Source organism: Eumetopias jubatus, unplaced genomic scaffold (genome assembly GCF_037043125.1).
Source record: "Eumetopias jubatus isolate StellerSeaLion01/CBP00866 unplaced genomic scaffold, mEumJub1_p1.0 scaffold_3, whole genome shotgun sequence".
NCBI classification, from domain to species: domain Eukaryota; kingdom Metazoa; phylum Chordata; class Mammalia; order Carnivora; family Otariidae; genus Eumetopias; species Eumetopias jubatus.
Genome location: NW_028274809.1, coordinates 11,659,691 through 11,676,285, shown reverse-complemented (window position 1 = coordinate 11,676,285; position 16,595 = coordinate 11,659,691). Strand labels below are relative to the sequence as shown.

General features: G+C 36.9%; 1 protein-coding gene across 1 annotated transcript in view; it reads right to left on the bottom strand.

Annotated features, from left to right (window-relative positions):
* Nucleotides 1-16,595, bottom strand: part of SPHKAP (SPHK1 interactor, AKAP domain containing) — a 169,750-nt gene that overhangs the window by 14,443 nt on the left and 138,712 nt on the right. Inside the window, 3 exon segments of the mRNA XM_088021948.1 lie at nucleotides 19-80; nucleotides 2,254-2,340; nucleotides 4,212-4,397. Of these exon segments, the coding sequence (XP_087878074.1) occupies nucleotides 19-80; nucleotides 2,254-2,340; nucleotides 4,212-4,397 (335 nt within the window).

Genomic DNA, 16,595 nt, shown 5'->3' with positions numbered 1-16,595 from the left:
TGTCAAAATTATGGGAACGTGGCTTACCCTCTACGTTTTCTGACTGTCCTTTAAGAATCTCCTTTTCTTCTACTAATTCACTTTGGGAGAAAACAACAGTATATGGTTGGTAATGTTTAGACATTAGCTGTAAATAGACGATGCGGCAATGGATCTTATTGATCTAAAAGCTTCTGAAGTTCAATCTAGATTTATCATTTTCATAGAGGGTAGTAACACTGGAGAAATATCAATGTGGCTATTACGTAGGATTATTGGGTCTGCCATAAATAGTCCTGGCCCTTAAATAGGCCAGATAAACTACATAGTTTTAGTTGGAATAATAGGTGTGGGAGACTAAGAAATTCATCTTTCTCTTCTCCTCAACTTCTCTTCATCACTGGTTTGAGCAATCAGGGAAATATCTTGCAGGCAACTAGGTCTGATTTGGGGACTTATCCTTCTTCTGTATTTGACTTGTCATTTAAAAGACCATATATTTCCATCCTAACACAGCGATTTTTCCCCCTATACTATGATAGCAACAAATTTACATTTTAGTCTAGGAAAATATTTTTCTAATGTTTGTGGTTCTTTGATCTGAAATAAGGGTAAAAAACAACCAATGAACAGCAGAACTTAAATTGTACAACAAAAGATCTCAATTAAAATTGAAATTTTTCTTTTTCTATCAGGAGGATGGAGTAAGCTGGAGGAGATAAAAAACTAGAGACATAACTGAATTATTTCATTAGTTAAAGCCATGTTTAATGTTTGAGGTGTTTTCATACAGTAACTACTTGTTAGGGAGTCTTAATGTAATGGCAGGACTCAGTAAATGCTTCCAAAATGAGAGCATATGTCCCCACAGCTGAAAGGAGGCGACCACCTTGGGAAGCCTGTGGTTGTCCTATATTTTTGTATGGGCTAGAAATTCAGAATACAGGATCTCTTAAAATGTGTATTTTTATGAGAGTATTCTCCCTTATATTTTCTCTTACTGCTAAGATTTACCGGCTATAAATTTCACTGTATTCCTCTTAATGTTGAGAGAGAGAGAGTATAGTTGTTCTGCCATGCATATGGAATTATTTCTAGAAGAACAACCAATTTCCCAAGGGTCTAGAGCCTCTGCTAGGTCTCTGCAAGAGATATAAGTGAAATGAAAGATGGTAGGGACAGTTTCTGCTATTGTGGAGCTGCAGGATGCTGATAGGAGGTGGTCATTTTAGTTTTCCCTGAATGCATATATGTGTGTGGGGTCCTAGGCTCTAACCCTGGAGAAAGATGGAGAAAGGTAGATAAACAAATGTTTCCTGAAGGAGAAAAATAAATTTACCCCAAAGTAATTTTTTGTTTGTATTTTGGTTCTACTTTTAAAAAACAAAACAAAACAAAACAAACCCAAGACCACGTGTATGTTCATCTCTATTTGTGAATAGTGGCAGTAAGGAACAACAAAGGATTGATTCCTTCAATCACTAAGGAACACGCCCGCAGGCAGGATACCTGATTACATAGTGAAACAAAAATGACTTAGCTATAGGGAATAACTGAGGAAGTAGATAAGGGAGCAGCATTAGTCTTATATTTCATTTTTATCTTTCTGAGATTTCAGAAAACTCCAAACAGTAATAAGCTAAGTCATAGTGGTCAAAGATAGATTTCAATTCATTTACTTTTCCAGAATAATCACAAATTCTGGATATAGCCCTGACCTCATGTTGTCCTCCTTTTCCACACTGTATTCTGTGCTACACATGTTGTGCTCCTCTAAGTGCTATTTCTCCTTGGTCTTTGGAAGGTCTCGAGGTCTTGGGAAGCAGGGTCACTGTGTGGCAATGACATATCTGCATTGTGGCACCGTTTGGTATTAGACACATTTAGTAGTGATTATCCCAGGTGTCTACAAGTAAAGGAAAAATCATTCACATTATATTCTATTGAACAATAGTCTTTGTTGGTTGGCATGGTATGATTTAAAAGGATTTTTGCTCTTCTGTGTCCAATTAAGTAAAATGACATGCTATTTCTGATTATATGGATAAACTTTTTCCAGGATGATTTTATCAGAGGGGGCAGATTTGAAATCCAGAAAACAGTGGTGCTAATGTAGGACTATTCTCAGCCCCAGTTCTTGCTCCAGTGACATGGAACCACGGCAGTCTAGACATGATGATTCAGCGGTTGGGCACAGTCTGAATGATCAAAATGGATTGCCAGATGGAATTAGAGTAGTGGTCTCACAATCACTGCATCTCAGTGGCTACTTACTTAATCATGGGAGAAGTTGGTATGCCTTCCTGATAAATGTCCAGGTCCATAGTGCCAAGACTGCTAGTGGCACTACTGTTGCCATTGCTGACAAAGCAAAAGTTTACATATTAATGCCTGTCTCCACCACCTGGCCACACGACCAACACTGACGTTCCATCTTTCTTCCTAAGAGGTCCTTCTTTGGGTCCCCAGAAGAATATTGTTGGGGGCCTCCTAAATTAATATTTATTTCTGGACAAATTAGGGGAAGACACAACAAAAGACACTTTTGGCTCCAGCCAATCATCATCATCATCATCATCATCATCATCATCATCATCATCACTGGTTTTGGATTTTTGCACTGGTGTTATAGCTAGTGGGCCACACCTAGTGGGTGACTATCAGCATGGCTTTTGTATTCCTCATTGTAGTTACAGTGAGGATGTTTATCTGTCAGCAAGAGATCCTTTGGTATACCCACGGAGACTGAGATACTTCTGAGAATGCTGGCTGGGGGAGATATCAGAAGGCTCATTTGCTAGCTTCTTGACTTCTGACAGAAACCAGTAAACACATGTTCTCCTTTTGCCATTCAAGGGATTTTTCTGAGGGATAGTCCACAGAATATGCACCTGGCTGATTGTTTTCCTGTGGGACTGCAGAATTTACAAGTATGAAGCTGGGCAATGCCAAAGTTTTATTAGCTTCTTTATCGTAAAATCTTTGAGAAGCAGCACCTGATACCTTGTGTATCATGGAGAAGGAGGGCTGCTGAATCATTTACATAGGTTACACGATCAACATATGGTCTAGTTACTAGCTTGGAACTTAGTTGCTGAAACATAGGAGACTTGAGCCAATTTTTAAGCTCTTTCGGTACTTGCAGAATGGAATGCATCCCATTTCAGCAAACCAATTGAGTTTCCTCATACTCCCACTATTTCCCAGGGACATCTCTTCCATGTCAGGTTTCCAAAGGATGAGTGCTTGTGTGTCCTGTAATGAATGGGACAGTCTTCCCTGGGGAGTACCATGAGTAACAAACTGTACTCCTTCAATTTCAAATTCCTGCTTTGGGTTTCATGTGGGGCATTGAATATATTCACTGATTGAAATCTGATGACTCAAACATCACACTGAAGGCAATTAACATATAAACTGCTGCTAGGTCTAGAGATTTATATTCTTCTCTCTTTTTCTAAACTCCATATTGTAATAATTCCCACGGGTTTGGGGGGATTTTAGACCAAGTGTTTAACACTGAAATTTTCCTAAGTCTAAACAGACTGAACTGCCAGAAATAAGACTGCTAAGGAGCCATTACCCCCAGATGCATCTGAATCCCATTTTCCCACTGGTCTTTCTGGGAAGTCTGCAGATTTTGTCCAGTATCATATCAAATAAGACTTGGGGCAGAAATGTGGAGATTCTTTTCATTTCCACCTCACAGAGGGATAGTGTTTAGTTTATGTCTCTTGATGGGCTTGGGTCCTTCCAAATCTGATCTTTCACTAACTCCTCTCTTGCTTTCTCTGAGCAACAATACACAGGGCAGGGGAGAGAAAGGGGAGAAACAGTTAGGCCAAACAACACAACACAATGTGGAAACACTTGCCTCATGTAAACCCAGCCTGGGTTGCATCTGAAATACAAATGAACCAGAGAGAAAGTATCAAACACACCAGGTGTGACAGCAGCTCTTATTTAAAAATTCCCAGTTGTTACTGAATGCACTAGCTGGGGCTTACAGAGAAAGGAATACAACTGACTCTTAACCTTGGCCAAGGTAATTAAAGGCCCAACTGGATATTAAGAAACCTCTCAGCACAAATCATGACAGGCAGGCACCTTGACCTAGCAGCAGCTTTCCTTTTTGCTCTATTAGGGACCCTTTTTGGAGAACCATTTAGAAAGTATTTTTAGAATCTGTGTTGAGACCTGTTTCCCTGGGAAGTCAAGTAAAGAGCAGGTACCTCAGGGATCGCTCACTGAGCTGCAGAAAGCTACTCGTGTCATCCGGATTGGACTCCTCATTGGCAAGCTGGGACCAGCTGTCTGTGCTCTCCCCGCTGCTGCCGGAAAGGTTGGGGAACTCATCGGGGGCTCTGCCTTCTGCCGAGACTTCAGCCCCTGCTACATCTCTGGCATCAAGACTGTCACTGTAGATGGGCAAGATATCATTACCAAGAGCAGAGACACAAGGCAGAACTTTTCATGGGGACCTGGCTGGCTTGTGCCGCAGTGAGCAGGATATACTTGGAGATGGGTGGATTTTTTTCTTTCAAGCTATTCTTTCTCCTGGTGACCTAGGTCTCATTTTGCCTTTTCAAGATTGCTGTCCATCAGTTTCCCCATCTCTTCATTTTATGTCTTTCTACTGACTCCCTCCATTCACTTCAAAAACACAGTGAAGCACCCTGGGCTGCATACATAAGCGTAAATGTGGGGCAGTAGTGTTTCTAATGAAGAAACTCAGAGCCTCCTCCCCAGAGATTATGGGTCATTCCTTCTGCAGGGAGACCAAGAAACCTGCATTTTGAACAACCACTCCAGGTAATTTTAATGCAAGTGGCACGTGGACCATGCTGGGAAAAAAAACGCCCACCCGGTTCTGTAGGTTTACCTAGTTGTATTGCCTGCAAATGGCTCTGGACACATTTTGCATTTGTAGCTACGCAGTTACACCATCCTCTCTCTCTGAAACCTCTGATTTATATCAGCACCACCTTTCGGCATGAGTGCTTTTTCAGGTCAAGTTGCTCTGCAAAGCATTTAACCCTGGATCCGACAGGATTTTCTCCTTGCAGCCCTTGTTTTGCTGGCCTCCCAGGACTTTCTGCCTCTCTGGTCACACCTTGCCGAGAGCCTGGTTCCCCGTGTTGCCTCTCAGGGCCGTGGTCGCCAGCTCTGATGGGTTCACTGCCCTCCGTTCCAGTCTGTCCCTAACAATTTCATCTACTCTCCTGCCTATGAAAATAGCTTCTAAATCTGAACTCAGCCTGGGCCCCTCTTTCCGCTTCTGGGACTCTCTTTTCAGCGGGTATTCTGTACATAGTCAATCTGTCTCATTAACATTTTGAAATCAACACATCTTAAACGAATTCTGATTGCCCTCCAATCCTCTTCTTGTGTTTTTTATTTCCATTGCCCTTTCTGTCTCTCTGCTCATGAAATTTTCTTAATTTAGGTCCTTCTAAATTGCTTGAATTTAGATTTGGAAGGAACCTCATAGATTTCCTGTAGATTATGATGCAGAAGCTTGGTGAATTAAATGATTTGTCCAAGATTGCAATGAGTTGGTACCAGACTTTAGACCTCAAGTTTTGAGACTCATGGGCATTGCTCCATTACTCTTGGCTGGACTATATTGTACTGGCCTCCTAATAGTTAAGCCCCAGCTATTTCTCCTCTTTCAACCACATGATCCAGAAATTCCATTTTTAGGAATTTATCTCCCAAAACCAAAAACACTAATTTGAAAGGACATATGCATGCCTATGTTTACTGCAGCACTATTTACAATAGTCAAGACACGGAAACAACCTAAATGTCCATCAATAGATGAATAGATAAAGAATATATAATAAATATATACAATGGAATATTAGTGATTAAAAAGAACACAATCTTGCCCTTTGGACAACATGATGGAACTAGGCGGTATTATGTTAAGTGAAATAAGTCAAACAGAGAAAGACAAATACCATATGATTTTACTTTTATGTGGAATGTAAAAACAGAACAAATGCTGGAGAATCATTGTGAGGTTTGCAACACAGAAAGAAAACCTCAAAATTATGAAGCTTGGAGCTTGTATAGGAGTTGCTGCTGACACATTTGCCTCTCTTCTTCACCAGGGGGAGAGAGAAAGGAGAGAGACAGAGGGAGATAGATTGACAGAAAGCGGAGGAGGGAGAGAAAGAGAGGGAGGGAGAGAGAGAAAGAGAGAGAGAGAGAGAGAGAGATCACTAATAAATCCAAATGTTCTCTGCAGAGAGGAGGAAACAGTCTCTACTTCACCACCCTGGATGGTAAACAAATAGCTCCAGAAATGTAAATTTCTGTATCTCTCTAAAAGTCTCTATCTTTAGGGTTAGTATTCGATCATCCTTTGATCCAGGTGTCAATAGTCTTTGTTCAGAAAGCCGAATGTACAGAAATATTAACATATTCATGCAACCTTTCTCCTGACACTACTGACAGTCATCAAAAATTAATAGTATAGCAGAGAAGGACATTGATAACTGCAAGCAAAAAGCAAGAGTGTATTTCTCAGGTGACAACAACAAAAAAATGCAATAACCTGGTGTAGTGGATACAGAATGCCATTGTACGCTGACTGCAGAGAATTTGTCTGCTGCCAGTGTGCACTGGGAATTACCAGCAGACAGAGAACTGCCTGGCCAAGGTTGTACGCTCTCTCAGTGAGCATCCCAACAACCAGCTGATACAAAGACACAAAAGGCCAGTTCTTGTCTCACTTGGCACCAAACCTGACAGACCATTACCTCTTCAGGGGTTCCTGTAGGATGTGCTGAAGCCCCAGTTGCAAACATATTTGGGGGCACCTTCTCTCCATATAATCTTGCCTTTCCTACCTCCTTACAGATATATGCACACATATCTCTGGAGAGCACTTCCTCTTACCAGATTATTGTCCTGAAAATCTCCCTCTTAAAGTCTGTTCCCAGGGGATGCAACCCAAGACACTCAGTGTGCTTCATTCTAAAAATAGTATATTGGCTGCAGAAAAGTCTATGTAATTCTCTTCAATCTTAGGATTAGTACCATTATCTTTTCTCCAAAAATGGTTATACTTGAAAAATTTTTAAATGAGTTCTAATATAGAGAGTAGAGTTTCAAATGTGTAAATTTTGGAGTTTGATGAAAAATTTCCTTTTTGATAGATGAACTGGTTTTCTAGAAAATTTCATGAAAGCTTTGGATACTTGCTTCTAAGACTCCTTCCCACAGCATTCTGCATAGATACAGTATTAAGGTGTGGCTGTTTCTAGCATGCTGTGCTACTAACACTTGATGAAAAAAAGGTCCTTAATAAGCTTGATTTTCCTTTCTAAAATGTTGAGATTTTTCCAAAAATCTCAGGGAGATGAGCAGGGAGAACGTGAGAGAATGGCTGCCACCAAAAAGACATTGGGTGAATTTAGTTAAATTCAAATGAAAGAAAAGTTTATTGAAGATAAATGGAAACAATACAAATACTCCCCAAAAGGGGGTAAATAAGCCAAGTACTGAGCACAAAGGAGAGGCTTCTAAAACCATCTGTTTTCTTAGGTAAAAAGAAATTTCCTGGACTAATTCTTTACTAAATTAGGACCTTACATTACTAGAAAAGCTCATTCCAGGATATTTCTCACTAAAGCAGAAGTTAAATCTCAGTGATTGACATTGAATATTCAGGTTAAAAATGAGTCTGTCAGCATATTTTAGTTGATCTAATTTCATGCTCTATTTACAGTAACTTTCATATTCTATGTCACATACCTGGGAATTCAAAATGAATAATGATTATCTAAAATACTGGTTTTCATTTTCTTTTGAAAGAAATGTATAGCTTTGCTCATTTATTTATGAATAATACACAGATGTGTTATGCAGATGTACATAGATGGCCTTTTTCCACTTCTGATTTCATAGTTCACATACAGAGCTTCAGAGGACCGTTTTTTATATGATATCAAATTCAATTGTAGAATTTCCGAGTTAGCAGGGATCTCAGAAATCATCTAACCTAATGTGCCCCCAACTTAATTTACTAGCAAACCACTGTCGTGATTTTTGCCATACCTGCATTCCCTCTATATTAATAATAAAAATTGTAAAAATCAGTTTAAGTAAACTAAATGTGTATTTTAAAAATAAATATTGAATCATCACTGTAAATGGAAAACAGAAATCACTCGCCATAGGTAGGAGGTAACAATAAAAATATAGAACTACAGTAAAAGCCCTCTTTCCAATGGGTCATCCAGTTGTTTAATTATAAAAAGTTCATTGAAGAGGGAAATCATAACAAACATACACATTTCTTAAATTTAAATTTTAGTTAACTTACAGTGCAATATTGGTTTTTGGAGTACAATTCAGCAATACATCACTTACATACAACATCGACGCTCATCACAAGTGCCCTGTCTCATACCTATCACCCATCTAGCCCCTCCCCCACCCACCTCCCTCCATCAACCCGCACTTTGTTCTCTGTCTTTAAGAGTCTCTTATGGTTTGTTTCCCCCTCTCCTTTTTTCCCCTTCTCATATATTCACCTGTTTTTTTTCTTAAATTCCACATATGAGTGAAATCATATGGTATTTGTCTTTCTCTGACTGACTTATTTCGCTTAGCATAATACCATCTAGTTCCATCCATGTCATTGCAAATGACAATATTTCATTCTTTCTGATGGCTAATATTCCATTGTATGTATATATATATATGCCACATTTTCTTTATTCATTAATCAGTTGATGGATATTTGGACTCTCTCCATAGTTTGGCTATTGTTGATAGTGCTGCTATAAACATCAGGGTGCATGTACCCTTTGAATCTGTATTTTTCCTTTGGGTAAATACCTAGTGGTGCAATTGCTGGATTGTAGGCTAGTTCTATTTTTAACGTTTTGAGGAACCCCCACACATTCTCCAGAGTGGCTGCACCAGTTTGCATTCCCACCAACAGTGCTAGAGGGTTCCCTTTTCTCTGCATTCTCGCCAACACCTGTTGTTTCTTGTTTTGTTCATTTTAGCCATTCTGACAGGTGTGAGGTGGTATCTCATCATGGTTTTGATTTGTATTTCCCTGATGATGAGTGATGTTGAGCATTGTTTCATGAATGTTAGCCATCTAGATATCTTCTTTGGAAAAGTGTCTATTTATGTCTTGTGGCCATTTCTTAACTGGATTATTTGTTTCTTGGGTGCTGAGTTTGTTAAGTTCTTTATAGACTTTGGATACTAACCCTTTATCAGGAATGTTGTTTGCAAATATCTTCTCCCATTCCATAGGCTGCCTTTAGCTTTGCTGATTGTTTCCTTCACTGTGCAGAAGCTCTTTGATGAAGTCCCAATAGTTCATTTTGGCTTTTGTTTCCCTTGCCTCCAGAGATAGGTCTAGTAGGAATTTGCTACTGCTGAGGTCAAAGAGGTTTCTGCTTGTGTTCTCTAGGATTTTGATGGTTTCTGTCTCACATTTAGATCTTTCATCCACTTTGAATTTTTTTTGTTAAATATACACATTTTAAATATTTTATTTTAACTTTAAATGCATAAACATGTCTTTATTCACCAAATTTGAACTAAAAAAAAAACCTTTTAGTTTCATTGATTTTCTCCATTCTTGGCTATTTCTGTTAATTCTGTTTCTTTGCTCTTATTATTTCCTTCCTTATATTACCTTGGATTTAATTTGACCATCCTTTCTTAGTTTCTTAAGGTGGAATTTCAGATTGTTGATGTTAGGCAATTCTTCCTTTAAAAAAAGCAACCCCTGCAAATTTTGATATATTGTATTTTCATTCTCATTCACTTTATTTTCACTAAAATAAAAAGATTTTATTTATTTATTTATTTATTTGAGAGAAAGAGTAAGCCAGAGAGAGAGCATGAACAGGGAGGAGAGCAGAAGCTGGATGTGGGGTTCCATCCCAGGATACTGGGATCATGATCTGAGCTGAAGGCAGACACTTAACTGACGGAGCCATCCAGGCGTCCCCATTTTCATTCATTTTAAAGTTTATTCTAACTCCCCTTGTGATTTGTTCTTTGACCAACAGATACTTGAGAAGTGTGTTGTTAATTTCCAAATATTTGGGGAGTTTCCTAGATGTTTTGATTTTGTTTAATTTCACTGTGGTCAGAGAACATGCTCTATAATATTCTAGCTTGTTTTTTCAATTTATTAAGACTTATTTTATGGCCTCATGGCTTAGCCTGGTTAATGTTTCAAGTATACTTGAAAAAAAATGTATATACTGCTACTGTTGGTGGAATGTTTAATAAATGTTAGTTAGGTCAATTTGATTGAAAATGTTCAAGTCTTAAATATCCTTATCCACTTTCTGTCTATTATTCTACCAGTTACTGATAGAAGGGTGCAAAATTTCTGACTCTGATTATGGATTTGTCTATTTTGCCTTCCAGCCTTCCAGCTCCAGCTCAATCAGATTTTGTTTCATGTAGTTAGAATTTTTGTTATTTAGGTGACTACATATTTACAATTACTGTTTTCTTAATAAATCAGGCTCTCTATCATATAAAATATCCCTCAATGAATCAGGCCCTCTATTATTATAAAATATCCCTCTTTATCCCTGATAAAATTCCATGTCCTGAAGTCTACCCAGTCTGATTTTAATATAGCTACTCCATCTTTCTTTTTATCATATCTTATTTCATCTTTGATCTTTCTTTTTCCATTCTTTTACTTTTTATCTATCTATGTCTTTATATTTGAAGTGCATTTCTTATAGAGTGTTATAGTAGGGGCTTGCTTTTATATTCAGTCTGACAATCTCTGTATTTTAACTGAAGTGTTTAGACCATTAAGAATTAGTGCAATTATCAATATGATTGTGTTTAAATATATCACCTTGATAATTATTTACTATTAATCTCATCTGTCCTTTGTTTCTGTTCTCTTTTCCTGCATTTCTCCAGATTAACTGAAATATTTTTAGCATTTCACTTTATCTCCACTATTAATTTATTAGCATAGCTCTTTGTCATATTTTTAGTAGTTATTCCAGGGTTTACAGTATGCATCCAATTTATCACAGACTACTTTCAGATTACATTATACAAAGTCACATAGAATGGAAGATTTTTATGACAGTATACTTCCATTTCTCCCTCCCATCATTTGTATCATAACCAACATATACTTTAGTTCTACATGTCATAAAACATTTTTGTTTTAAATAATTATCTTTTAAAGAAATTTTTTAAAAGTAGAAAAAGTGTTGTGTATTTACCCACATACTTAGTATTTGTGGATTTCTTGGTTCCCTTGTGTAGTTCAAGTTTCCATCAGTATTGTTTTCCTTCAGCTTAATGACTTCCATTAGCACTTCCTTTTGTGCAGATCTCCTAGTGGCATGTTCTCTAAGATTTTGTTTGTATACAAAGTTACTATTTGGTCCTTATTAAAAAATTTTTCATTAAGCTTTATTTATTTATTTATTTATTTTTTGAGTGCCTTCAGGTTCTAAAACTGAGTGGAGAGAACAGCGTTCCCATGTGCCCCTGGTCCGCACATGCATGCCTCCACTATCAACATCTTGCACCAGAGTGATATATTTGCTACATTCAATGAGCCTATGTTGACACATCATTATCACCCCAAATCTGAGCTCACATTAGGGTTCACTTTGGTGCTGTGCATTTTATGGAATTGGACAAATGTATAATGACATGTATCCACCATTATAGTATCACACAGAATGGTTTTATTGTTCTAAAAACCTTCTGGGTTCCACCTTGTCATCCTTCCTTCCCTCCTAACCTCTGTCAACCACTGATCTTTTTGCTGCCTTTTCCCAGAATGTCCTAGAGTTGGAATCATATATTATGTAAACTTTTGGATAGGCCTCTTTCACTTAATAATATGCATTTAAGTTTCCTCCATGTTTTTTTCATGGCTTAATAGCGCATTTATTTTTAGTGCTGAATAATATTCCATTGCCTGGATGTACAGGAGTTTATTTATCCATTAACCTACTAGAGGAAATCTTTGTTGTTTCCAACTTTTGTCAGTTATGAGTAAAGCTGCTATAAAATCCTGTGAGCAGGTGTTTTGTGTAGACATAAATTTTCCTCTCATTTTGATAAATACCAAGGGGCATGACTTTTGGATCATATGGTAAGTGCATGCTTATTTTTGTAAGAAGCTGCCAAACTGTCTTTCAGAGTGGTTGTGCCATCTTTGCATTCCTACCAGCAATAAATATGAAAATATGAATTCTTGTTTTTCCACACCTTTCTCAGCATTTTGTGTTGCCCGTTTTTTTTTTTTTTCCATTCTGATAGGTTTGTAGTGGCATCTCTTGGTTGTTTCAATTTGAAATTGCTTAATAACATATGATTATTGAGCATCTTTTCATATGCTTATTTGCCTTCTGTATATCTTCTTTGATGAGGTGTCTGTTGAAGCCTTTTGCCCACTTTAAAAGTCAGGTTGTTTGTTTTCTTATTATTGAGTTTTTAAGAGTTCTTTATGTATTTTGGATAACAGTCCTTTATCAGATCAGTCTTTGGGAATATTTTATCCCAGTCTTCAGCTTGTCTCTGGTCCTCTTGCCATGTGTCTTTCAGAGAGCAACAGTTTTTAATTTTAATGAAGTCTAGCTTATCATTTATTTTTCTCATGAATCATGTCTTTGATATTCTATCTAAAAAGTCATTACCAAACCCAAGGCCACCTGAATGTTCTCGTATGTCATCTCCTAGGGTTTCACAGTTTTATTAAATTTTACATTTAGATATAGAATCCATTTTGAGTTAATTTTTGTGAAGAGTGTAAGTTTTGTTTCTAGACTCATTTTTTGGCATGTGCATATCGAGTTGTTCCACCAGTATTTCTTGAAAAGACTATCGTTTTTCCATGGTATTGCCTTTGATTCTTTGCCAAAAATCAATTGACTATATTTGTGTAGATCTATTTCTGGAATTTCTATTCTGTTCCATTGATCCATTTGTTCATTCTTTTGCCAATGCCACACTGTCTTGATTACTATAGCTTTATAGTAAGTCTTAAAGCCAGGTAGTGGCAACTTGACTTTGTTCTTCTCCTTTAATATTGTCTTGGCTATTCTGGGTATTTTGTCTCTGCATAAACTTTGGAATCATTTCATTTATATCCACAAAATAACAGGCTGGGGTTTTGAATATGATTGCACTGAATTTATAAATCAAGTTAGGAAGAACTGACATCTTGACAATATTGAGTCTTCTTATCCATGGATAGCCTTTATTTTTTGCTAAGTGGAGAATACAAAGCTGGCAGTTTTTTCCTTCTGCACAAGAAAGATGTCATTCTTCATCTTTTAGCTTTCATTTTTTTCTGATAAGAAACCTGATTGTGTTCTTCAGTATGTAAGTTGTTTTTTCCTCTGAGCTGCTTTTAGGACTATTTCTTTGTCTTTGGCTTATAATAATTTTATTACGATGTGCCTTGATGTGGTTTTCTTTTTGTTTATCTTGCTTAGGATTCATTGTACTTCTTGATTTGTGAGTTTATAATTTTCACCAAATTATATATTCATGTGTACCTTCAAATATTGGAGCGTGTTTGTAATAACTATTTAAAGTTTTTGTCTGCTAATTTCATCATCTCTCTACTTCCTGAATATATTTATATTGACTGATTATCCTATTGGTTATTGGTGACATTTTTCTGCTTCTTTGTTATTTTTTTATTTGTATTTTTTTACATTTTTAGAATTAGTTTCAGAAGTAGAATTTATCTTGTGATTTGAGGTTCTGAACCCTTATTTGATGGGGCTTTACCTACTGAAATCCTTTGAGACTTGGGCTTAAATACCCAGGGATTTATTGTTGTCTCTTTGAAGGTCTCACAGTGCTGTTAACCTGAAATTGCTTTAAGTTAATTTACCAATTTGGGGTTTTCTGGACCACACAGATTGCATAAATTAGAACCTCACATATGCATTAGGGAAGCTGTTGTTATAAATTCTTAGAGGATTTTCTCACTTCTACCTAGAGCCCTAACCCCAAAAGATACTTCTTCTTATCAACTCCTTTTCTGGTGAGTTAACCTTTTTTACTAAGTTTGTACTTTTTCTGACGACATAACACTTCAGGATATGGAGGTTGGTGTCATTTCTAAGTCTTCACCATTCATGGACCCACAATCTTATTTCCCAGTTTTCACTAGCTTTTAGAAAATGAACTTGTAGGTTAGGGAGACTGGCAAGGCCTCAAGAGCAAGCACAGAATTACTACTTTTGTTTCTATATCCTTTCATTTTCTGCCTCCAAGATTTTCATCATCGTTTATTAATACTGTTAAGCTCAGCCCTGTATTCAAAAGGGTATTTACAATATTTAATGTGGGATTTCTACGTGGTCTGTGGTGGGAAGATGTTTTTAGGTTAGCTAGAACACCAGTACTGCTTGAAACACAAATGTACATCTTCCACTTCAATTCTTTACATGATTGGCACCCTTTCATCCCTTAGGTCTCATCCAAATGCCCACATTCTATCTTAAGTAAACACATTCCCCAACCAGTTGTTCTCCATCACATTATTCTTTTTATTTCTCTCTCCTAACACATTGTAATTATCTTTTCCCAAAGGGTCTTTCTATGCATATTGTCATCTCTCCCACTGGGTGTGTAGGAGCTATGACAGCAGGTACTAAATCTCTATTTTCTATTGTGTGTTTAGCCCCAAGGACAGTGTGTATCACAGAATAGACATGCAAATATTCGTTGGATGAATGATTATTTTCTTGTAGCAAATAGAAATAAGAGCAAAACATAAAATATACTTCTAAAAAACCAGATTATGCCAACAAGGGCGACATGTGAATGCTCAGAATTCTCAGCTTGGTGTTTATACCTTGTGATCTCAAATTATCAAAAAGTTATATAATTGCTCTTCAATAATCTCAGAGAGGGCAGCTGAGTTAAGGACACATTACTGCCCACCAATAGGATACGATTTTCCCAGAAATCAAGAATTGGGCTATCCTCAATCATTTACCTTAATAATTGAGGGATTATTCAGGTATCTGGACAAATGTGGCAGCTTCAAATACAACAATTATTTCCATTTGGGCATGGCTTCCATAATGAATTCTGAAATTGTTACTCTTTTTTCAAATAAAAAAATAAGAAAGTGATTTTTATTTCAGTATGCTGGGCTTTTATGAAGTTTTCAGCAGAATTATGAAAATGTCCTTCAAAAAATAGCCTAAAAATATCTTCAGGACATGACACCTCCATAGGGCCAAACAGAATCAAGAGTGTCTGTGTCACCTCCTTCCCTCTGTGTAAGAAGGCAGGAACTATTTCACAGAGAACTGAGTTCTGTATTTTGACATATCAAATCCCCTAATTACAACGCTGAGCTTAGAAAATGTGGTCTAAATATAACTAATTTCCCCCTTGTAAATCTGTTTTAACAAAATTTTCACACAGTTCATAACAGGTTTCTTTTGGGAAAAAAAACATCTCTCGAAATAAAGGCAATCATATACCCTAACTCCAAACAACAAAAACGACCATAAAGTAAACATTTATTGAGTACTTCTAATGGGCTAGGCACTGAGTTAAGAGCTTTATCCCTATTGGTGAGTAAACTGACATAGAGAGATTAGGGAATTTGCTCTAGGCTAGTTAGTGGAGTTCTATAACAATTCTTTATGTTGCTCCACAAAGAAAAATATATTCAATGTCCTTATGTTTTGGAAGCAGATTCAGCTCTTGAATTTCTAAGACTGATGATTCTACATTCTTTTTTCTTTGGTTGTTGGAAAACCAAATCAGAAGTCCATATCATGAGTTGAGAGAATGTGTGTTCGGGTCCTTATATAGAATATAAATCTTAATTAGTGGGAAGCTTTATTCATGCATATTTCCCCAATAATTTGGAAGTGACCAGGTTTTATCTATTTTAAGCATAATATTAGTGATATTTCACTCAAAACTTTATAACGAATATTATTTTACTTCAGTGGCAATCAGTATTTGATTTGAGCCTGCAGCCATGAATCTTGTCTTCAAAAATGCTCCCTAACTAGGTAACTTTCTTGGGCTAAAATTCTCGGCTGGTTTATGACGATGTTGAAGAAGATTCTAAGTCAGACACCCAGAATCTAAAATAAGACTTTTCCATTTTCATATATCTCATATTAAGGTAATTCTAAAGAATATCACTTTGGTATTTTGTTTCTTCAACTCTTTGATCACTTTTAAAAACTTATTTCTCCATACTTCCTGGAAGTGGTGAACACTAAAGTGAGGTATTGGTATTCCTATAAGACACTGATAAGTATTATCTAGAGCTGGAGAATTATGATACGTATGAATTAGTTTTGGTCAGCTTGGCCTGTATTCCATTTTGTTTAATTTTATGTTCTCTTGCTTGTAAGTTTTCATGTTTTTTTTCCCCCTTGAATTGTTCCAGGATTTAATTCAATTGGAAAGTTCTCAGCACTAAGTGGCTAAGAAAGAAATACTCAGGTGCACCTGGACCATCACCACCCACACCTTGTAATGATGCCCTATAGTGATAGGGAGCACCTTTCTTGCTTCCCTTGTAGGGGTGGGGAAGTATTAGGGATTTTCTAGAGCAGCTGAAATTTGATGAAGACTGT